General features: G+C 37.7%; 1 protein-coding gene across 4 annotated transcripts in view; it reads left to right on the top strand.

Annotated features, from left to right (window-relative positions):
- The window catches only part of rasal1 (RAS protein activator like 1 (GAP1 like)), a 33,509-nt gene extending 16,584 nt beyond the window's left edge, over positions 1 to 16,925 (top strand). Inside the window, exons 8-22 of one of the 4 annotated variants that reach the window (XM_015387363.1) lie at positions 322 to 413; positions 721 to 744; positions 874 to 973; positions 1,149 to 1,302; positions 5,364 to 5,428; positions 5,666 to 5,778; positions 6,325 to 6,517; positions 6,600 to 6,737; positions 8,267 to 8,411; positions 8,883 to 9,055; positions 12,262 to 12,399; positions 12,576 to 12,711; positions 13,960 to 14,080; positions 14,265 to 14,344; positions 14,502 to 16,925. In XM_015387363.1, coding sequence (XP_015242849.1) covers positions 322 to 413; positions 721 to 744; positions 874 to 973; positions 1,149 to 1,302; positions 5,364 to 5,428; positions 5,666 to 5,778; positions 6,325 to 6,517; positions 6,600 to 6,737; positions 8,267 to 8,411; positions 8,883 to 9,055; positions 12,262 to 12,399; positions 12,576 to 12,711; positions 13,960 to 14,080; positions 14,265 to 14,344; positions 14,502 to 14,650 — 1,821 coding nt within the window. In that variant the 3' untranslated portion in view covers positions 14,651 to 16,925. Of the gene's footprint in view, positions 1 to 321; positions 414 to 720; positions 745 to 873; positions 992 to 1,148; positions 1,303 to 5,363; positions 5,429 to 5,665; positions 5,779 to 6,324; positions 6,518 to 6,599; positions 6,738 to 8,266; positions 8,412 to 8,882; positions 9,056 to 12,261; positions 12,400 to 12,575; positions 12,712 to 13,959; positions 14,081 to 14,264; positions 14,345 to 14,501 lie in introns of all 4 variants that reach the window. The other 3 variants (XM_015387362.1, XM_015387365.1, XM_015387364.1) reach the window with 3 other exon arrangements.
- Positions 16,926 to 23,183: the final 6,258 nt, after the last annotated feature.

Genomic DNA, 23,183 nt, shown 5'->3' with positions numbered 1-23,183 from the left:
CATGTGCTTTTTTTTTCTTTTCTCATTGGCTCTAAAATATGTGAATCAGATTTTGCAGCTTATAGTCACATTTTGCTTGAAGTACTCCACATCCTCTTGGGTCAGTATTTTGTTGTATTTTTTTTATTAAAACTTTTTAATCAAAAGACTTTTTAAAATATTCTTTTCCTCCCACTACAGTATGCACTTCTATTGGTCTGTCGATCCCACACTGAAGTTTGTCTTTGTAACATGTCAAATCTTAGAAATTTCTCATCACAACACTGCAACCTGTATTCTAGGCAGAAGTCCCATCCCTCTTTGTTCTCTCTCTCTTCACAGGTGGAAATCCCTTTTGCTTGTTTGCACAAGACACCTCTGCTGGAGGGCTGGTTTCGTTTGCTGCCCCTGGGAAACAATGAGGCTGATGCTGGGTGAGAATTATGGGCGTGTTTTATTGCAATGAGGCTATTTTATGTGTGTACACCTAAAGTATTTAGCTTTTAGTATGCTTTTTTTAAAATTTTACATGCACAGAAGGACAGATGGTTGCTCACTTCCATGCTTTCTTTCATGCATTTAAATGAAGAGTCACAGGCGGAGGGTCAGGTCTCGGACAGCATGTGTTCCTTAAGATCATTTAAGAACAAAGGGCGTAATAAAATGCAGAAGAGATGTCACATTAGGTGAAATTTGCAGACTTATTAAGAGTTGTCTCATGATTTCTTTGGCTTTGTTTAGGGTGTCTTACGGTTCTCTGTACAGGTATGATAAAAGGAAAATTCATCTACGAATTTAAATATATTCAATAAAGAGAGTTGATTTAGTTTGGGGTAAGTGCAAGAGATTATTCCCAGTTGTTGAGTTAAATCTTTTGCTCTCATTTGTTCTCAGCGGCAAGCTGGGAGCGCTGCGCCTGAAGGTGCGTCTGGTGGAGGACCGGATCCTGCCGTCTACATACTACCAGCCACTCATTGAACTGCTGGTTGAGTCGGTAATCTCCCCCACAGAGGTCAGCATCGCAGCTCGTCCTCATCACGGATATTCATTCGTTCACCCCCATCATGACCAAAGACACTTCTCCATGCGTTGCATTTCGTTCCTCCATCTGTTTTTTTCCCCCCAAAGGTGTGTTTCTCAGTTTTTAATGAAGGTTTTCCTTTCATCAGGTGGAAGACAGTAGTGCCCTGACCATGCTGGAGGAGGTGACCACTGTGGAGAGCAGGCAGGATGTCGCAATGACTCTGGTGAAGATCTACCTTGGACAAGGACTGGTGGTGCCGTTCCTTGATTATCTAAATACCAGAGAGGTCAACCTTACGAGTAAGGACAAACTGGTTGAAAACATCTCATAGTCAGGGATATGTTTTCAGGGAAAAAGCACAAACAAACACTATTAATGGGTTATATTTTATACATCCTCAGCTTTGACTCATTTTTGGAAAAATCTTTGGATGAGTCAGTCTTTTGATTGTTGTTTTATGGTTGAACTGTATTTTCAGACATACATATTTAGGCTTTAGACACCTAACAACATGTACTGGTCACATTTATTTGTTCCTCAAGCCAATAAATACATAAAAAAATTTTAGCGGCAAAAAAATATTACACAAGAACAAATTTCAACTAATTTAGAAAGGAAAGAAACATGTTAAATGTTTTTAAATGACCACTAGCAGAATTTTGGAACCTCTAAGACTTTAATTGATGTAAATAAAGCATTTTTTCCCTGTTTACCCTGGATTGTAGTTTCTAGACACTTCTGCGTAGTGATCCATGTCTTTCTTTTTTTTTTCTGTTGTAAAAATATGCAGTAAACAGAGGCCCCGCTTTTATCCAAATGCCACTAGGCTGGATTTGGGGTGCCAAGTGAATTTTACCATGAAGAATGAGCAGAATGTCTAGTAGAGGTAAAATTTCATCTAGAAAATGTCACTTTTAAAGGAGAAGTAATTGGTAATATACTTATACAGTCCTTCTGAAATTTTCTTTGAAATGATAATAAATGATTTTTAGAAGAAAAATTAACTATATAAAGATCATTCTGACCCCTTTTCATAGTTCTTTTTTTTCTCCTATGTGTACACTCAAGAATTTGACATGTTTATTTGCACATTCACGTGGCTGTAGCTTTAGCAACATTAGCAGTTGGCCGTGGTTCATTTACCATTGGTTCCTGGTGTCTTAAAAAAAGGTAAAAGTTACACAAGCAGCAACACTTACTGACGGCCTGCAGGAGCCTAAAATGAAAAACGGAGTTAAAAAATAACAGTCACTGAATACATAAAGTACCGGTAGCTTTACAGAAAAAGTGTCACAAAATAATACTCCATTATGAGATAAATGATGAAATAAAGAATTAAATTATGTAATTAATTAATCTTTGAATTAATAAAATTATTTGAAATATAATATACCGGTAATTTAAATAAGATAAAAACAATTTAACATTTTTATTTTGTTTTATTTAATGGGGATATTTATTTATGTAATAAAATATTTATTAGCAAATTTTTCAACAGCAGTATTTATTTATTTATTTTTGAATGATAGAATGATAGAATCGCCTCATTTGGTGGAAAAGAGGAAGGAAAGATGAGGTGGGCTTTTACAAACGACGTGTAAAGGGCGACGGTGATAGTGCTTTGGGAAGAGCTCACTCTTGTTGGCTTTTCTAGTTCGGGCAAAAAACACACCTGAAAAAAAGATAATTTTCACACCTGATTTCCCAGCAGGTTTTAGTTTTAGCTAAATCCCAACACACACGTTTTAACATAAAAGGTCAGATTTCTGGGCAATGGCTTCTTTATAGAAAAAAAGCGCAGCAAAGAGTACCATCAGTTTCCATAAAAACCATTAGAAGTGCCAGGATAATCAGGAACTAACATTTTGTTTGTTAGTGAACTAGACTGACAGCAGAGCTTGATATAATTTAGATCATCTTAAGTTTTTATAAACTTTCCTTGTAATCTATGGTGTATTGTACATTGTTCAGATGTTAATGTTGGATTATTAGTTCTTGTGCTCCGTTCTTAGATCATTGGTTCAGATTCTTCTTTAGCTTCAGTCATTAGCTTTTGTCTAATACTGTTCCCCTGGTGTCCTGTCTAGATCCCTGTGTGTTCATTTCTTTCTTAATTAGTGATGTTCCCTCAGGTCCTGACTTCAGGTCCTCACCCAGCTGCAATGCTCTTTATTATTTGAGTTCCCGTGTCGTTGATCGCCTACCCAGCAGTTTTAAGCCAATCAGTTTTCTCCAACATCCATCTGTTCCCTTGGTTACTCACCGTGTCACTTTGTCCTCTTGTCCCTCACCTTTTTCCTTTCACTTTATCCCTGCTGTTCCTTTCTGATATCCTCCAGTTTTTTCTGCCTGTTTTCTATAGTAGTATTTTTTAATTAAATAAGCATAGCAATCAACAACTGGCAGACACACTCAGGCCCTCAGCCAAACTTAAAAAGAGAAACCTGACACTTGACAGACGCACTAACCAGCTGGATGGGAGTGATGGCAGGAATAGAGCCTGTACTTTGCTACCATCACATCAATGTAAACATGTTGAGTTTATCTTTTTTTTTTTTTTCTGGGACTCAACGCTTTCTTCAGATGAAGTGAAAATTTAACAAACACACAAGGTTAATTTTGCATTAAAGATAAGTGTTACCATGGCAGGAAATTCTACTTTAAAGGGACCTAATCACATGCTATGACTATGAAAAAAACACACAAGATAGATTCACTGTTAAGTCTCTTGGCTATTCTAGTCTAGGAGATATTAGGGAAAAACGAGGTGCAAAACATATTAATAAAGTACAATTTGTCAAAAGGGCGCAATAATTTAATAAGTGAACTACTGATTAAAAAAATTATAAGGTCAAAATAGGTGATTAGGCCCTTGTAAGTATGATGGAGGGTCTGTGATTTGGTGAGCCTGTTGCTTTTCCAAAAGCATTGGGCACCTTGCTGAAGAGCAGGGTGTTATAAACTTTCTGAAATTCCAGGTGATTTAGAAAAGAAATGTATTGAACAACCGGTATTCTGAAACTGAGTTCTCATTTTTTCACCCACTGTGCTTCTGTTTATGTATTTAATAGAAGCAAGTATATACATTTAATATGTCAAAGACTATTTGTAGCTGTTGCTAATTTGAAATGCTCGTCCCTAGAAGGGCCTTTAACATTATGGGAAAAGACTAAACTAAAAGTAGTTGTGTTTAAAGGATTTGTTATTTTTCAATGTTTAATGCAACTAAGATAAAAGATGATTTCATTGTGAGGTTTTTTTCCCATGGTGCCAAGAAACGAGCTCGGCACTGTATCTCAACGATGCTCCTCCAAATTGTTGTTCTAAATGTATTTCATTTTCGGTCACAGACTGAAAAATGTGTTTTTACTGTTAGTGCTTCTCGCTCCTCAGACTCTCTAAAGGCTGCTCCGGTTGACATCAAGGTCTCTGAACAACACAGTTATTGTCTGCGTGTGGGCGGTAAAAAGCCCACCAGCACTATATTTACCACCCTGATGGCAATCATTTACACACCCCAACAGTCTTTTGGTGGCTTGTCCAACGTCTGGATTAGTCATGTTTTCGCCTCCGCACTGTAAACCCCAGAGATATTTTCACACAGAGTTGTGTTCTGGATTTCAAGCTCTGCCAGTGTAGTTCAAGATAATAAGTGTAGTACCCAAGTTTCCATAGCAACTGCACATGATTCAATTGGCCACTGCTTGATCCGGAATAGATGCTGCAAACAGGCAGACATTGAAATTAGGGGCAAAGTGAGAAAGGCATATTTTATACCTCTTTGGTGTGGGAATAAATTCAGTGCTGCCATTCTTGTAGGTTCAAATGTTTTATACGACCACACGCACTCCAGTCACTCCTGTTTTACTACTGCAGCTTAAAAAGATTTACTGTACAGAGATGAAGCAGCAAAGTCAGGCTGCTGTCCTTCATTACACCATGCTGTTTTCTTTGTTTGCCAATTAATGAATGAGGAGGATTTATTTCTACAGAAACATTTAGAAATGACATGCAATTTGCTGTGCTCTTGATTTAATTTTTTTTTATTTTTGATGGTTTTATTTCAGCTCTATCATGTTCCTGTTGAAAGATTGTGCAGCTATTACTTGCACTATGGGCCCTCAATGTATCACTGAACACCTGATTTTCTTTTTATACGGACACAATTTCGAGTTTGCAAAAATACAAGCCAATAGCTAAAACATGATTTGTATAAAAAGGTGAATGATGAGGAAAAGAGAAACAAAAATCAAATCTAACTTTTATTAATTTTTTTAGGCTCAAATCAACTGCTTCATTAACTGTCCAACATACTTTCTATTTTTTCTTTTGTAATTTCCTTTCTGTTTTGTTTTGACAGCTGATCCAAACACCCTGTTTCGCTCCAACTCACTTGCCTCCAAAGCCATGGAACAATTCATGAAGGTGTGAAAAACCTTTTTTTTTTTTTTTTTTTTTTTTTTGGCCATAAAAAAAAAGGTTAAGGTGTTTTAATGCTCTTGCTGGGCTCTGCAATGTAATTGCACATTTATTGCATCCCAATGTATGCTGTTAACTTTCTGCACTTTGGAGAATCTGTAGGACTTCCTCATAGTTAGAACGAACCCTGTTCCAGTGATATAAATGTAATGCGCTGAGTAAATGATACTGTCTTGCTGCCAGGCCGTTGGCATGCTGTATCTGCATGAAGTGTTGAAACCCATCATCAATCGCATCTTTGATGAAAGGAAGTACATTGAGCTGGACCCATGTAAGATTGACCTGAACCGCACAAGGTAAACAGATCTACTGTAAAACATTATACTGGATCACACTGTTAATGCCAAAATCTGATTGTGGAACTGATTCATAGGGCCAAACGTCTGTTTAAAAGGTTGTTTTTAATGAGTAAGATGTATAAATGCGAGAAAGTTAAAATACATTAAATTAAAAAAAGAACTTTATAAACAGGGAGGGATTGTTGCTTGGCAACAGCCATGATCCCCCAGAGATGTCTCTCTATTTCTGACTTGAAGAGAGAGAGAGAGAGATCCAGGATGTAGCATCTTCTGTGGCTGCATTGAATGCCTACCCTAATCTTTTTTTCCCATTTTCCATCCTGATTTATATCCTGTTTGACATTTTCCGTGTGACACAAACTAGCTGTGTTCCTGAATCTTTCTAATATCTGCTGCTTTCATCTGTTGAAATTATCCAGAACTAGGAGGTCGTCTGTTTTGTGTACAGAGGGGATACAGGGCTTTTAGTTCCTTTGTGTTGCAACCAACTCTAATAAAAAATAAATCTGTCTGTTTTCTGTAACAAATCTTTTTGGTCTGAAGACGGATTTCATTTAAGAGTGGAGTGTCAGAAGCAGAGGTTCGGGACTACAGCGTGGAGATGCTGCAGACCTATTTAAGCAGCATCATCGAATCGATCGTCAACTCCGTCGATCAGTGTCCTTCGGTCATGAGAGTGGCCTTCAAACAACTTCACAAGAGAGTGGAGGAACAATTCACAGAGCCTGAAAATGAGGTCAGTGTGGAGCCACGCATTGAAACGCTGGGAGAGATCCTCTGGGAAATCATTCTCACTACATGTTTTCTTCTAAACCCAGGATGTAAAATACCTGGCCATCAGCGGGTTCTTCTTCCTGCGTTTCTTTGCTCCTGCTATCCTGACGCCAAAGCTGTTCCAGCTGAGAGACCAGCACGCTGACACACGCACAAGCAGAACGTTGTTACTACTTGCCAAGGTAGGAGTGTGAGCACTGACATATGGACGGACATGAATATTTTGTAGCATATTTAGAATATATCCAGACATCACACTTAAGTGAGAAAAAAGCAAACAGTAAAGTGTTGGTTTCCTAGACGTCTGCAGGGAGGAGAGGCTAAAAAATGCACATTATCTGGAGTAGTATCACTTTTTAACTTTTTAACTGAGAGACACGAGAGCCATTCTTTTAGAAAAGCATTCATATCAATCAAACATTTTCCCATTTTCTCACAATAAAATCACAAAATGAATGTATTTTATTGGAAATTTATGTTATAGACTAACAACAAGCCGGGCAGTGAAAGTAAAATGGTGAAAATAGTCCTTCTTTTTCGGGCGGCTCAGTGGCGCAGTGGTTAGCACTGCTGCCTTGCTGCAAGAAGGTTCCGGGTTCGATCGGTCTTTCTGCATGGAGTTTGCATGTTCTCCTTGAGCATGCATGGGTTCTTTCCAGGTACTCTGGCTTCCTCCCACAGTCCAAAAACATGACTGTTAGGTGAATTGGCTTCTCTAAATTCTCCTTAGGTGTGAGTGTGTGTGTGAATGGTTGTTTGTCCTGTTTGTCTCTCTGTTGCACTGCGATGGACTGCAGACCTGTCCAGGGTGTACCCCGCCTCTCACCCGTAGACAGCGGAGGAGAAAGGCACCAGCACCCCTCATGACCCTGCTTGGGATAAGCTTCACAGAAAATAAATTTGATGGATTGATTCCTAAAAAAACAAAACCAAACGCGTTTTCATTAATCCGCTTCACTCCGATACAACAAGCTAAATTCCAAAAGCAATTATATATTTAACCTATACATCATTTGACCTATAAAGAAATCAGAGGTTTGTTATAGGATTAGTGTACACTTCTTTTTTGGTGATCTGTCAACCATGACCCTAAGAATATTTATTGATGGTCTGGATTAAAATATGAAAAACCCTGAAAAAATGTAAAGGAGTGAGAATACTACAGATGAGGGAGCAGTGGTTTAAACAAAGCAGCGTTGCATCATGCTTTATTAATAGATTTTGTGACAAACCTACAGTCATAGAAAACCATTAGCAGACTGCGAGAGTGAGCTAACCTCACCTGTAAATGAAGGAGACCAACCAGCGTCGCTTTACTCAACACCCACCATATCTTTAAAAATAGGGACCCCCTGTCAAGATCACTTGTTAGTTGTTGAAACCTCATTTTCTCTCCGACATGGGCTAATGTGGTTGCTGTCCGTGGTGCTGAAGTGCTGTTGCCATGAGTCTGCTACAGAGAGCTATATTTACCTCCAACCAGTCTGCGACCAACCAGTCTGCGGTTCAAAGCCGAGCATCAGAGGGGGCCTTAGAGAGGGGCTTCCTTGTGGCCCCAGGCAAGGTGTGGGCCACACAAAGGGCCTCACAGCATGTTGGGCCTCAGGGACCCTTTTGATCTTTGACTTTGAGACCTGCTGCCAGTGGGCAGGTTTCTGATGGGATGAAAGATATTGGTAGAAAGCAGATTGAATGTGTTTATGGTCCTCAGGCACTGCAGAGTGTGGGCAACCTGGGCCTTCAGCTGGGTCATGGGAAGGAGCAGTGGATGGCACCTCTTCATCCGATCATCCTCCGCAGCGTGGCCTCCGTCAAGGACTTTCTGGATAAGCTGATCGACATCGATCATGATATCGGTAATGAAGGCCTCACTGAGTGCCACACTATGCCTGTAACCGACCAGCAGCAGGCCAGCTGTCAGATGTGCATCTCACATCTGATATGACCATTATACTGTTGTTCTGTTGTCGTGAAATATTTATCACTGGCTGGAAGTCTGGAAAGGGTATATTACCTGTATACACAATTCTCGATACCTGCCAGGTCTTGGCTGCTCTTTGCCAAGCGGTAAGGTGGTTGTTACAGTGATGCTACAGGAAAGTTATTTTTCACAGCTCCTCTTTTTCTTCCAGTGCCAGTTTGACTTTTAATGCTCCTTAGGTGGAGATGTGGAGATATAACAGATGGAAGTGCTCACTCCTTTTATGAGGTTATCCTTTTTGTAGACGTTAACATTCACCAGGCAATCCGATTCTTATCTGTTTAATGACTTAGCACCACCTTGTGTCCGTCGGGTTTAGCATGTTGTTTCTCTCTCCTCTCCACAGTGTCTGCAGTGCCTCAGAGGGCTGTGTTCATGCCGTCAGTGACAGTGAAGGAGGGATATCTACACAAACACAAAGCAGAGGGGCCACAGCTGCTGTCCCGCTTTGCCTTCAAGAAACGCTACTTCTGGCTGACCAGCGAGACCCTGTCCTACGCCAAGACATCTGATTGGCAGGTTGGTGAAATCTATCAACATACACTGACTGCAAATGTATCCATTATTACCAATCTTGTCCTGTTCAAATCCTAAATTAAAAAGGATGTCCTAACTTTCAATGTTCTGCATTAAAACCAACATAAAGTAGCCATTAATTGTGAAAGGGAAGGATATAAAAAAAAGCATTAAAAACCCTGAAAAGATGGTGTAGATATGTTATTCAAGCCTGTTTAGTTGGATGACTTTAAATAAAGGTCACTATAATCAAAAAGCTTAGTTTGACAGAGAACATTAGTGAACAAACAGCATCATGAAGACCAATAAACAGGATAGTCAGGGATAAAGTTGTGGAGAAGTTTAAAGCTGAAAGACTGTGAAGTCTAAAGGGATGATTCAATTCATAAATCCATTATTTATCCTAAAGGGAAATTAAATGTTGGAGTAACTCATTGGAATTTTTTCTACATATTGTTGTATATTCTGATCGTTCTAAGCAGGGAGGATCTTCTGTAGTATCTGTATTGTACTGAGTCTGGAGAAACCTCTGACAGAACACACTGTTGTTGTTTAACAGGCTTCTGAAGAAGATGCTCAGGGTATTTTGAAACATTTACTTTATGAAAACTCTTCTTTGTTAAATCATCTCCAGAGTTTCAAGAGGTCTTTCTAGAACAGAACAACTTCTTTCAGAAGTTTGTCCTGCCTCTCTGATGGCAGAAGAGCTCAAACTCTCCACAATAGACTTATAAAAGATATGCAGACTTTTGCTACAAACACTGAATCTTCTTCAGGAAGTGAAGTCTGCTCTGTCCTTTCTTGTAGACAGGCTTTACAGTGAGCCAAAGACCATATAGGGAACAAAGAAAACATTTGGAAGGTCATCCTCTGAACAGATTAAATTAATAATACAAACTTTAGTTTGTGCTGAAACACTTGAACCCTGAAAATACTGTCCTAAAACAGAGACTTGGTGGTGGGAGCATCATACTGTGGACGTGCATTTTTTCAGGGACATGGGTCAGAATTGATGGGACAGCAGAGCGAACTGCTGGACAAGTTGATAAAAGCTTATAAGACTTTGCCAAAGACTGGAGGCTGTGATTAACCTTCAAACAAAAAGTGTATCATATTTGATACAAGAGTTCTTTAGACTCATGAGTGAGTAAGGATATTCTTTTGAGGACCAGAATGTTCACATTCTGGATAAAGAAAATAGGTGGTTTGAGAGGGGCGTGAAGGAAGCCATCTATGTTAAGAGAGAAAAAACAACTTTAAACAGAGGAGGTGGACTCAGATTCCAGCTTCCAAAAACATACAATTCAATCATAGACATGATCCCTTCCAGATATCACCAAACCCCCCACCCCATCACAGAGGAACGAGGGACCTACCCGCTCCAGCTGGTGAACAACACCTCCTTAACGACAGACTCTTAACAATCATAGACAGGTTTCAGATATTACAGGCTAACGATGGAACCAAACGACCCATTCATCGTTTACCATTTGCATGTTTCCAGATGATACAAGGCTTTGTCTATATACTGTAAGACTCAAACTCACGGCGGATCCAGACATTTGAATTGAGAAAGCTTCCTGGAGAGGTGGCGAAACGTCTTCAAATCTTGGAAACCAAGTCCAGTGGATATTTTTTGAATGTTTACGGAATAAATCATGAGTGATATTTTTGCTCTTGGAAAGGAGTCTGATGTATGTAATATCCAGAAAAATATATGACAAATTGTACAGAAATGCTAAATGTATCATAAATGTTGCAGATCACTTACCTAATTTAACTAATTATTGACACATTTTCAATGACAACTCTAGTTTAAAAGAAATTAATGTTCAGCCAATTACTTTGTGATCTAGGCTCTAAAGAGTTAACCTAACATAAAGCTAACAGCTGGATTTAGATCAAAGTAAATATTTATATGTTGGCTTAGTCATAGTTGCTGAGAATATGTGTCTGGACTTAAAAATAGATGTCCATAGATGATCTTCATCTACTAGCACTGAATCTGAGCTATTTTACAGAAAAAAAAAACACTGGGAAAATGTTTAATCTCTAGATGTGCAAAACTGAAAGAGACATACCCCAAAGCACTTGCAGATATATTAGCAAAGATAGGAGGTTCTACAAAATGTTGATCAAAATGAGCAGAGTACAAATTGACACCATATACTTTAGATTTGTAATTTGCTAAGAAAAATGTGGCAGTAAATATATATAAAAAATGGCAACAAGTTTAATAAAAAAATGTAAAGACAAGTTTTAGATTGTAACGTGATAAATTGGGGAAAGGTTGAAAGGGTATGAATACTTCTGTTAGACTATATGGGTTAAACAATAGGCGATTGTGTTGCTGACTGTTTTTGAATCCAACCATAGGCTGTTATTTTCCCTTTGTTTTGTGTTGAAGGGTTTCCCTTCAGGGACACCCTGAACAGCAGCTGGAATAGAGAACAGTTTCTTCAAGTTTCTAACTGTGACACTTTGATGAATTAGCAATGAAAAAACTGTTATTCATCGGCCAGATCAAAGCCAAGCGAGACTGGGTAATTGATTTCAGAAGCTGGCTCGCTGTCTTATCATCAAATGCTTTCAGGTTGTAGCTTTGAACACAAATTTATCAGTATTGAGGAAACGAGAAAATGAAGAAACCTTTTAGTCATTCCCTTCGTGTTTTGATGTTTTAGTGAGATCATCATCAGAGTAATTACCATGCAGAGTCTAATCTTGCAATAATGATCTCCTCTTATTTATTATCCACAGGCTATAAGAGAGAGAGGGAAACATGGCTGGGGAGAACCCGGCCTGCCTCCTTAAAAGCCCTCTCTTTGAGCCAGTCCCTGCTTTGTGTGATCGGAATAAAAGGCGAGGGTTAATTGAAGGCTCTGGATATTCATGCTAACATTGCAAATCAGATTGCAGACAATGTCCTAGCTCCTTTCCTCCATGGGTAGAGCACTCCATTCGCAGTGAGCTGAGCTCCCGCTGGAAATGGCTGATTTACACTTAAAAGTAGCCTTCGCTTTTACGCCAATCTCGTCTTCACGGCCTTCCTCTGAGCTTTTCTGCTCTCCAAAACATAACCGATTCAGGGTTATTTATTTTTTTTTCATACAAAAAGCAAAAAAAAAATAAAAAATGTGAAGAAGAGTGACACGTTATTATTGGCATGTGTTGATTGTTGCAGTGGTGTTGTTCCTGAACTGTTGCAGGTGCGCTCCTCAATACCTATTCAGCGTGTGTGTGCCGTGGAGAGGGTGGATGAAAATGCCTTTCAGCAGCAGAATGTAATGCAGGTCATTACACAGGACAACGAAGGAAAGATGAACACCATGTACATCCAGTGCAAGGTGCGCTAGTGATTGTTCACCCCTTCCAGTTCATCACCTTTTATATGTTTTTTAACCTCAGTGATCCACTTATTAGTTGACAGTTCAAATATTAATCAGCCTTGTTCTATAGCATAAAGGAATTTAAGTCAATCTGTTTCTTTTTACTGAGAGATGGCTTTTCCTTGTGTTAACAGAATGTGAATGAGCTGAACCAGTGGCTGTCTGCCATAAGGAAAGTCAGCATCTACAATGAGAGGATGCTGCCTTCTTTTCACCCGGGCGTTCATCGCAGCAGCAAGTGGACCTGCTGCCTGCAGGCGGACCGCGCTGGTGAATCCCAATATTTCAATTCCTATTGCTGTCAAAGGATTCATACTACTTTAGCCGTTTTCACATTTGCTCACATTACAACCACAGAACTTCATTTATTTTATTAGGATTATAATAAGTAACCTTATTTTGAGGTGGATTCAAATACATACATATATGTATACGTATTATATATGCTATATAAAACCATTTATAATCATTTATAAAGCAAAATAAAGTTTTTTTTCTCTATATTTTAAATATTTGTTTTACTAAAACTACTTTTTAGATTAATTATTAAATAAAAAAAAATAAATTACTTAAAATAACCTGAATAGCTTAAATAACCTAAAAATAACTTTGCTGTGGGCTCTTTCTGTGACTTCCCTTTAGCAATTGCTTTCTCCTTCTTGTTACCTTTCAATTCACACTGAATATGCGTTCACTACTAGTTCTCCTTCTGTTTTTGAACTGAGGATCTCCAGCTCTCCTCTTGCCATTGTCTTCCAACTTCCTGATGATGGGTTGACTAGTGCTCTCTGGGAAATCCAAAGCTTGCAGGATTATTGTCTATCCTAACTCTGCTTTAAGCTTCTGGAGTTTTGTTTGCTTTAGTTTTCGCGAAAGCTGTCACATAACAGAACAAATCACACACAAGTCTTTCAAATTATGTTACTCGTTTTGTAAAAAACAAAAAACAAAAAAAAAAAACATCTAATTAAGAATACCATCTATAATTTTAAGCTGTTTATTTTATAAAAGATAATACTGATAAAAGATTTCCCTCCACTTTTACATTTATACACCTTGTGTTGAACTTAAACCCCCAATTTATGCTTGTAGTAATATAAGGTTGAAAAGGCGAAGGAGTAAGAATACTACGGAAAGCTCTGTATCACCCACTGTCAGGAAATGACATGTTCTGTCTTTGGTAATTTTGGCGACAGGTAAAATCCATTTTCACTTACTCCCTGAGGTCAGTGAGTTTTGTATTTACTAAATCAGTCATCTCAACTTATAGCCTTTGTGGTTTTGCTGCTTCATTCTTGAGCTATTTCTGGCAGCGTTTTTGTCACATGACCTGTTAGTGTCTGTTACCTGCCTGTTACCTCTACATAGATATGCTCAGATCTATTAACGGACATTTAAAAGCGCTTCACAAAATTAAAGCCACGTCATCAACTCTCCTACAGGTTATTTTCACCACGATGAACTGCTGGTTAGATTTCTTGCTGAGAAGCTGCTCTTTAATAAAAGGCGGCATTTTAGTTACAGGCTGCAGCAGAACCCACTCTGCCGTAACTCTGGGCGACTGGAGCGACCCGCTGGACCCAGATGTGGAGACTCAGATGATATTTAAGCAGCTTCTCCAGGGCAGAGACAAACTCAGGTCAGTTTCTTCAGCATGGATGCAGCTCATATTCCGGTCACTAGAGGTCTATGTTGCAACACAGGATTGCACTGCTCAGCCTCTGCTGACTGTATTGAGATTAGCAGGGAGATGTCTGTCTGTCCAAGAATATCAGAACTTTACAGAGGTGAAAATAAGGTAACACAACTCCATTATTTTGCAGGAAAAAATACCTGGAGCAGGAAGAAGCAGATCAGACATCAAGCAATAAGGAAAAGAGGATAAACCCTGATATTCACCCAGGTAACACTAGACTTGAATGACAAAAGAATGATTAGAGATGAGTGTTTCGATAGTTTATTTTCACTGTTTTTATAGAAAAAAAATCCTATTTAGCTTTTTGAGTTTTTTATTTTTGCATTCTTAAGGAAGGCTAATTGCATTACTTTCCATCTCCTAGATGGTGCTGAATGCAACGCTCAGCAGATGAAGCCTGGTCAGAGTGTCGCTGCTCGGCTGCTGGTGGTGATAGAGGATCTGGAGCAAGCTCACGCCACCTTCCAACTGAGAGAAAAAGAGGACGCCACTAGAGTCATCCTCAATCCCTAGGCTGCACGCGGCCTCTGATCTATTAACGCCTGAAAGGAGTGTAGGGCGTGAGGAGGAGGAGGAAGTTTTAGCTAAACACTCTCCAGACTGTCGCAGAGGAGAAGCCGCGGCCCTGTCCAGCTTTTTCCCGGCTATAAGGAGCAGTGGACAGTCTTACGCTTTTTAATCGTCTGTTCTGTCTCAAGGTCACAGATGAGGAAGATGAAGCCACACGATAATAACAGGAGGGGGACTTTGCAGCATGATATAATGTGATATTGTTTCTGTAGATAAGAAGCACTCTGTTGCATGGCTTGCCCCCTACTTGTGAAATATGGAAAACTTTATATTTCCAGATATTGTACAGGACTTTTTATTTTTATGCAAAAGGCTCATTATAGTGTAATGTACAGTACCTAAATGTAAGGTGATTTATGTCTTGTGTTTTGTACACTGACTGAGAGATTCATCGCCGAGGCAACTCTGTAGCAGTTAATTTACAATCACAGGTCATTCCACTACAAGATTATTTTAAAATGAGTCTAAAGGGAGCAGGATAAGTACTGCTTTCATGTTACCTTGGACCCATTTTACAAAACAACAAGCTTTTGTTTGGTGCTGTAGCCATTTAATTATATAAATTGAGCCGTGATGTATTTTTTTTTATTTGCATTTTTAGTTTCTTGTCCGTACATTTGATGTAGCCATTTTGAAATTTACATGAGTTATAATTGAAGTGACAAGGCTCAGACATGTTAGAGATGCCAAATTGGGTTTGACAAACCTGAACCGCTTAACTGAGAAAAAGATTTCTGCAGATTTACTGTTTGAAGAGCAGCCATGATCAGATATGTGATTTGGAAAAAAACTCACCAGGTTTTAGAAAATTTACAATTTGATTTGATTTTCTGCCAAACAGGTGGTACCATGTCTGAGTTTTTATATCCTTATATATTGAAGTTTCTGGTTACACCAAGAAAAAAATGTAGAAAAGAAATTTTCCCTCATTACAACCACAAACCTTATTGTTTTTGATTGTGATTCTTTTAGGCTGAACAACACGTTGACTCGTGATTGCCAGCCCCCAGAATCTCTGCTTTTATTAGCTTTATATTGACACAAACATTTTTGTTCATTCTTTGCAAAAAGCCTTTAAGCTCTGTGGGAATAATGTGTGAACATCAGATTTAGAATCTATTCTCATATTTTCAGTTGTTTTTAGGTCTGGACTGTCACTGGGGCATTTTACCACACAGTCATGCTTTGATTTAAACCACTCCATTGTACCTCTGGTTAAGTTTTTTGAGCTGCTTTCCTGCTGGAAGGTCAACCTCCATCTGTCTCAAACTCTTTGCAAGCTTTCATTGATTTTCTTTCACAAAAGTCAAGGATTTAACTCCATTTTGCCAAACACTCTAAGAAGCTTTTCTATCATTGATTAAGAATAGCATCGCCTGCAGCATCATGCTGCCATTGCCATGTTTCAGTGAGCAATTGGTGTCTTTTAAAAAAAGGTGATATGCAGGGTTGGCTTTCTGGATAACATTGCATTTTGAAATCTGTTCTCCTTCGTTTTCCCCCTGAATTTTGTGTTCTTTGTGTGGCAAAATGGGACTTAATTTGGCTATTAAATTAAAACTTTGTTAGATTGCCAACTAATAGCTGTCCTGTCAACAGATTTGCACATCTAAACTGTGAATCTCTGCTGCTCTTTAACACCATGGAGCTCTTGGATGCTTCTTGGATCCTTGTCTGACCTGTCAGTTTAGATGGCCATGTCTCGGTAGGTTGGCAGACGTGCCAAACTCTCTCAATATTCCTGTTCGTTTTTTTGACAAATCTCTAAGGCCTTCAAAAATAACTGGCTTTAAACTGAGAATAGATTGTCTTTTGTTGCAATGAAGCCTATTTCCAGAATCCAAGTTGCTATCTAGTTTGTGGTTTTAAGGTTACAATTGACAATGAAGTTTGTGGTTTTACTGTGATAAAAATGTGGAAAGGTTTATGGGCACGAATGTTTTTGCAGGACATCATGCGTACACTGTCATATTTCCAAGAGTGCATAAAATGTTCCAGGTCACGTTATCTAAAACAATAAGAAAAATAGAGGTTTAGTGACATTTTAAGATTTTTAAAAGATAATCATTTTATTTTGCATTTGAACACAGAGAGAGCCGAGTATCATAAATAAAGTATTACTTGGATTTTTTAAAAGTCTGTCCACTGGGAAATGGATTTAACAAGATTTTCAGATTTGCATATCATAAAAAGCCATATTTTCAAAGAAATTCAAGCACATATGCCCAAATCTTCACAATTCGTGGTTTTTATTCCTGTGGCTGGAGAGTAGAAAATAACTTAAAATGACATAAACATGATGCCTTTTGATGATCAGTTGATTGTCTTTTCTTAACGAATAAACATAACAGACCTTTTTCTTTCCGTTTTTTTTATTTATCCTGCTTTGACTGAATCGTCTGCCTTTGTAAAAATGAAAGTATTTATTTGCCACTTGATGCTTTTTAAAAAAAAAACATAATTAAAACATTACTGGAAGGACAAAACACCTAGCTTGATAAGTTTTTTTTTGAAGCACGCAGTACTGATTCATGTTAGGTGAATTTGTAACTATGACACTTTTATTTAATCACTTCGCCCATTGTGATACAAAAGAAATAAAGCGGCCCCTGAAATTAGTCCACAGGCTACTGATCTAATTAAATGTAACCACATCTATTCATCTGTGAATTAACAAATAATGTGAAGTTGCTGCCGTAATGCTAACCCATGAATGCTTTATTTATAGATTCCACACTTCTCCACCAGTTAAAACCATGAACCAGGGAGGAGCTGATCCAGAAGCTTCTGGGTCTGTGCTAATGAAAGTCGGTGTTGGATGGGCGGGTTGAATGAATCCAGACACCAGCAGATCCCAGAGCTCAGTTTTATTTCCCCCAACCACAGCTCCAACAGTCGGTAACAAAAATGACCATAAAGCAGATTTACTGCCAGTGAAAAGCCTCCGTGCAGCTCCCCTGAAGCTCATTTTGATCCATGGAACGAGGAGCAAAGCAGAGAGCTGTCTGTGGAGCAGCACAAACAAGAGCACCTCACACCTCCCAGTGGTAATTCAGAAATGGGGGGAAAAAATGAGGCAGAGTCGAGGTGAGAAAATCCCCAGAGCCCCAAAGGGCACATTTATTTATTTTTTTCCACAAGGAACACACAAACATGCAACAAGGTCATCACGATTCAATAAAGACTGTTTGATTAAGAAGCCCTTTATAGTTTAATCAGTGTCTCTCTATAGCTTGCATTTTGTTATTGTCACACTGCTTAAAGTTGAATTAAACCACAATTAAGAGTCATCCAAAAATATTTAGTACAATGGCTCACACAAATGCCTTACAAAAATCTGATGTTTTATGGGGTTTGTAGAGTGGAGAAGTGAATGTCAATGCTGTCTCAGCATTTCAATAAATCAATAAATCACTATTACTTGTAATAAAATCCAAGAGTAAAATCCTTAGCTTGCATTGAACAGAAAATCTTAGGTTTTGGCCCATAGAGTCATGGATAAGCCACTGATATTAGAAAATCAGTGACACATTTCAAATGAAAGAGAAACCATATAAGTTATTGTTTAGAATGTTCTGTAATAAAGCATATTAATGGAAAGTTTGGTGGAAGGAAAAAAAACAGCAACAACAAGAAAACGGAAGAGGGATAATTGGTAAAGACGCTTTTCAAAGAGTGCAGTGTGCAAGTTTTTTGTTGGAAAGTTAAATGGAAGGAAAACTGTAAAAGAAAGGTTCATAAGCAACAAAACTATAACATAAGCTAAGGAAAGCTAATGGAAAGTTAGGGGGAAAAAAACCTGTAAAGTGCATAAGTAACAGATCATTGCTAAAAATGCTGCCTGTTTTACAATGTGAGCTAATGTAGAGTTGAATAAACATAAAAAGTGGGATGATTACACTGAGTTTTTTGTGTGTTAAAGACAACCTGCTGGACAACTGTAAAACAAGCAGTCCGCTCCATGACTGTGTAGGCCAGAACCTGACTGTTTTATTTCTATACGAAATACCATTTCTAATTGGGTCTTGTGTAATATTTACTCTCTGAGAAATCAAATGTGACATTTTCATCCATTATAAGCTAAAATGATGAAAAAGTAACAGAGATATTCACACTCAAAATATACCAGACAGAATGCAATGAAACAATATATGTGTTTTACTTGCTAATAAAATAAAATGTAATTTTAATAATATTTCAATCTAAAATAAATACTAATATGGGCTATAGGATCTTTCTAAATAAAGAAATGAATCACCAGAAAAAAAAGTGGTATTCTTTCAAAATACACGATGTTTTCATACAAAGAGTGCTATGCATGCACCTCTAGAAGAACATTACTGCATCTTGACATGAACCTAAGCTTTGTCCACTGGTCATCCTCATACACTCACATCTCTCTCATACACACACAAACCCTCACATCACATACATAGAAAGACTGAAACTATATCTCAACAGTTTGCAGCAGACACTACAAGAGAGTACAGCTGTAAATATATATCATAGCAAATAGATTTGATCACTTATCCCAGCTCTAGACAAAAGCAGAACGATGTAATGGATAAACAGCATGAAGCAGTAATGTTACATCTTTTCTTTTCAAAGACAATCATTAAAAAATACATAAAAATATACGTTTTCAAATACATAGCATATTAACATCCTCAAACTGCACCCCCCCTCTGCTCGTTAACAAGGAGGTAGGCGAACTATAACGGAAACATCTACCGTCATAAAAAAAAAACAACAAACAAAAAAAAAAATCTGCCTTCCTGCTACAAACAAGCCATGTACGAGAGCTTCAAAATAGGAAATTGCATAAAAGCCTTCTCTTTCTTCTTTATTCAGACACTTTTCTACCTGAAACTTTATCCAACATTAAAAAAGAAAATCCCTGATTCAAAGTTTTGTCCACCGCCGTCCCATTTTTAAAAGCGGATGTCAGAAAGGTGAAAATCACACCTGGATCGGACGCAGTGGTGACTGTATTTAACGCTTGGGTAAGACATTACATGTTAATCATTTGGAAGTTATTTTAACCATTTCTGTCTAAAATAATTATAGAAAAACAGATAACACCAAATATGATAGGACAGTTTAGTAAAATAGTGACTGAAGGGAAATAAATGTTTGATGGTTAATGTTTTTGGTTTGATTGCAGGACCTATAGATTATGTGATCTCTAGGAGCCCGTATGCATGTTTTCTAGCTAATAACTTGGAATAGGGATCTTTATCCTGCTGTATCTGCACACAGGAGCATAACTTCAAACTTAAGCAACTGTCTCAGCTCTCTGCTTATGACCACATTAGAGGTGTGTTGTACAGTCACTGCTAGGAATTCACTGATAATTGACGCCTAGTGCTGCAGATTTAGGCGTACCGCCATAACAACAAGGCTCCTGTTTTAGATGGCTAATAAATAATTCATGGAAATGTCATTAATTTATCTCTAAACACTTTAGAATGAATTTATTAGTGTTTATTATGCATTCGACATATGCATGCTAAAACAATGTTTATAAATGATTATTCTGCTCACATGGGAACTTAATCTGAAATGTTGAATATAAGCAATGCTAAATAAAATACATAGATGAACCGATTAGGCCCACTATTTTGCAAAAAAAGAAATAAGTTTTGTCTTTTGCTTGCCCCTAATTAACACAAAACAAAGTGTTTCCAGATTAATCACTTAAACTTATTAAAAGCAATTTTAAGGGAGTCTTATTGTACGGAAAACTGACAGAGGATTGCAGCTGCTGTGTATTTTTGTTCTGTTCTGTAATTTGAAGGTTATTCTGTTTTATTTATTATTAGGTTCTGCCCGATGACAGGGAAAATATTAGATGCAAAATGACCAAACCTCTTGTCATGCAGACAAAAAAATCCCAACATTTACAGCAACACTGTAACTTTAGCCACTACGTAGGTGCTACCTGTAGGCAACACAGCAATTAAACAGTCTCCATCCATGTTTTGGATAAATGACAATTTTGGATCAGCAGATTAAAAAATCATGGAGTTAATTGTAAATTCAAAGCCACATTTACTCAACCAGATTAAATCCTGCATAAGAAAACCAAAAAGATGCCTGATCAGGTATCATGCCTGTTTTCCTAAAAGCAACTCCAATCTTAATTGGCTCCCATCTTTTAGCCCAGGCAGCTGTAAAGTAGCATTCTGGGTCACATGACTCCTTCATGAATGGAGCCAATTCTCTCAGGTTACATAGGCGAACTTTTAAGTAGAACAACCTGCATTGAGCGCTGATGCACTGATGCTCAATGCAGGTGCAAAAGTTTTGCAGTGCTGCTTGAAACTTTTACTTGCATTAAAAAGTACCCACCATTTGTGTCACTGAAGAACCCTACCAACTCACTGGAGACCTTGGTAAAGTTACATCTTTGATTAATTTCAGAATGAGTAAATTTCAAAAATGTAAATTTGAAGAAAAACACATACGCAAACCTTTTGTCAAATTATCCACTGCTAACATTTACCAAAGTGGGAGCCTGCAGAGGGAAGGATCATTTACCACTCCACTTTGCACAAGGTTCCCATCATTTAGATCTAGTGAGTGAAACTGACATGGAAGATGATTTTATTTGTATTATATTACTTTGGTGCATCACTGATCCAAATGAGATTCATTGTCTAATTTCTATCAGTGTCAATGACTTTTTCATTTAAAATGTCCTGGTATGTCATCAGCATCATGATGAGATGCACACTAACAGGGTTCCCATTATCTTTGAAATGTAAATGGAAAAAAAAAAATCTGACAAACTGCTGCATTAATGAAATGGCGTGTTCTAATTAGAAAAGTGGCTTGGTCTATGTGTCACAACAGGAAAACAAGAGGTCAAGGATTACAATAGGTCTTAGGCATTAAAGTTAGCTTAACATCTGCAAGGAGTGCCAATAACTGTAATACAAAAACAGTTCCTAAACAGTTTTATATCAGCTAAAAGAAAAAAATAATATTATGCGGTATGCATATGCAAAAAAAAAAAAAAAATAGAAATTACTGACTTTAAGGTTTAAGATTGGGAGGGAGATGTGTTGCCCATTTCATTTTAAATCAAAATTCCCTTTTTACCCCATTAACATTTGTTTGGTTATTTCAGTAATACTTTAAACTATGAAAATATTACTGCTTCCATGCAAAGATTTCTATATTTATTTCTGTTTTAACACAACCTGATATATTGAGTTGTAACATATACAATAGGCATGTTTTATCGAAGTTATCCTTTTGGATTATAGGTGTTTTTAGTAGCATTTCATTTCCTAATCACTTTAATGCATATAATGACAAATAAAAGTGGTTATATATTTTTGAATGGTATCTAATTAGGTTTTTGTATTGAATCTACCTATGTAATATTTTACCTTGCTAAAAAAAAAAAAAAAGAACTCTTCCATATAGACCTGTAATCTAGTTTAACCCAGGATTTTTTTTTTTACTTTTAAACTTCACAAAGGGTGTTATCAAGTTTTGGACAGATGGTTAAAAATAAAATAAAATAGAAATTGGCCTATATGCTTGAAAGAAGACTCATTTCCATGCTGCTACTTTTCCGTCACCCATAACAAAAATCCATTTAGCTAAATTACTGATGTCCAACAGGCAATCGGAAATGCAGATTCTACACGAGGGTAAACATAGCCTCACCTCAACAATACTTGTAATATACAAAAAAAAAAAAAGTAATATACAACATTCATGACACGTCACACGTTTCAGTCCCTGACTAACTTTGCCAGAATCCATGTTGACATGTGCCTCTGTATAAATATGCAGGACAATCTTTTTTTGTATATTATATGTATATATAATATAGAAGAGTATAAAAATAAACTAAACTCACACCACCGACTCAAATTCAGCTTAAAGTTAAAGGTATATAACATCTGCAATTATATATCATATATACCTATATATTTTTTTTAAAGCATTGCAAGCCAGTTTATAAACATCAACATAAAAAAGACAATTAATAGCAAGTGTTGACATCTTCTAGAAAAAATAAACAGACTGATTGAACAGAAAAGTTGCCTCAAGGTGCTATGGAAGACTATGATTCAGCCCACAGCTTGATGCACCTCACTCCAAACCCCCCTCTTAAAAAAAACTCTTACTAGTGGCCCCACTCATTAAAATTGATCAGATGCAGTCACGGTATTCATCAACCAATAGGCTGAGGGAAAGCTTTAAAAGGACCTTGAAAATCTCAAGCTCACAGAATTTAAATCTGAGGAAAAAATGCCTTTTCTGCCAATATTCAAGATGAAATGTTGCTCCTCTCTTTGAATAAAGCACTACAGCTGAGAGGAAGTGAGGCCATTTGTCAGGATCAGGCTCAAGAACTCTGTAGGAGCCCAATCAGGAGATAAAATGTTTCACTGCTCACTGTACAGGCTGATGAGCTACGTAAGCTGCCCAACAGCAAACAGGGTTCACAAGTGCT

The sequence above is a fragment of the Cyprinodon variegatus genome, unplaced genomic scaffold, assembly GCF_000732505.1.
Source record: "Cyprinodon variegatus isolate N-32 unplaced genomic scaffold, C_variegatus-1.0 Scaffold393, whole genome shotgun sequence".
In the NCBI taxonomy this organism is placed as follows: Eukaryota; Metazoa; Chordata; class Actinopteri; order Cyprinodontiformes; family Cyprinodontidae; genus Cyprinodon; species Cyprinodon variegatus.
Note: the sequence above shows the minus strand (reverse complement) of the source record. Positions and strands in the feature narration are given on the sequence as shown.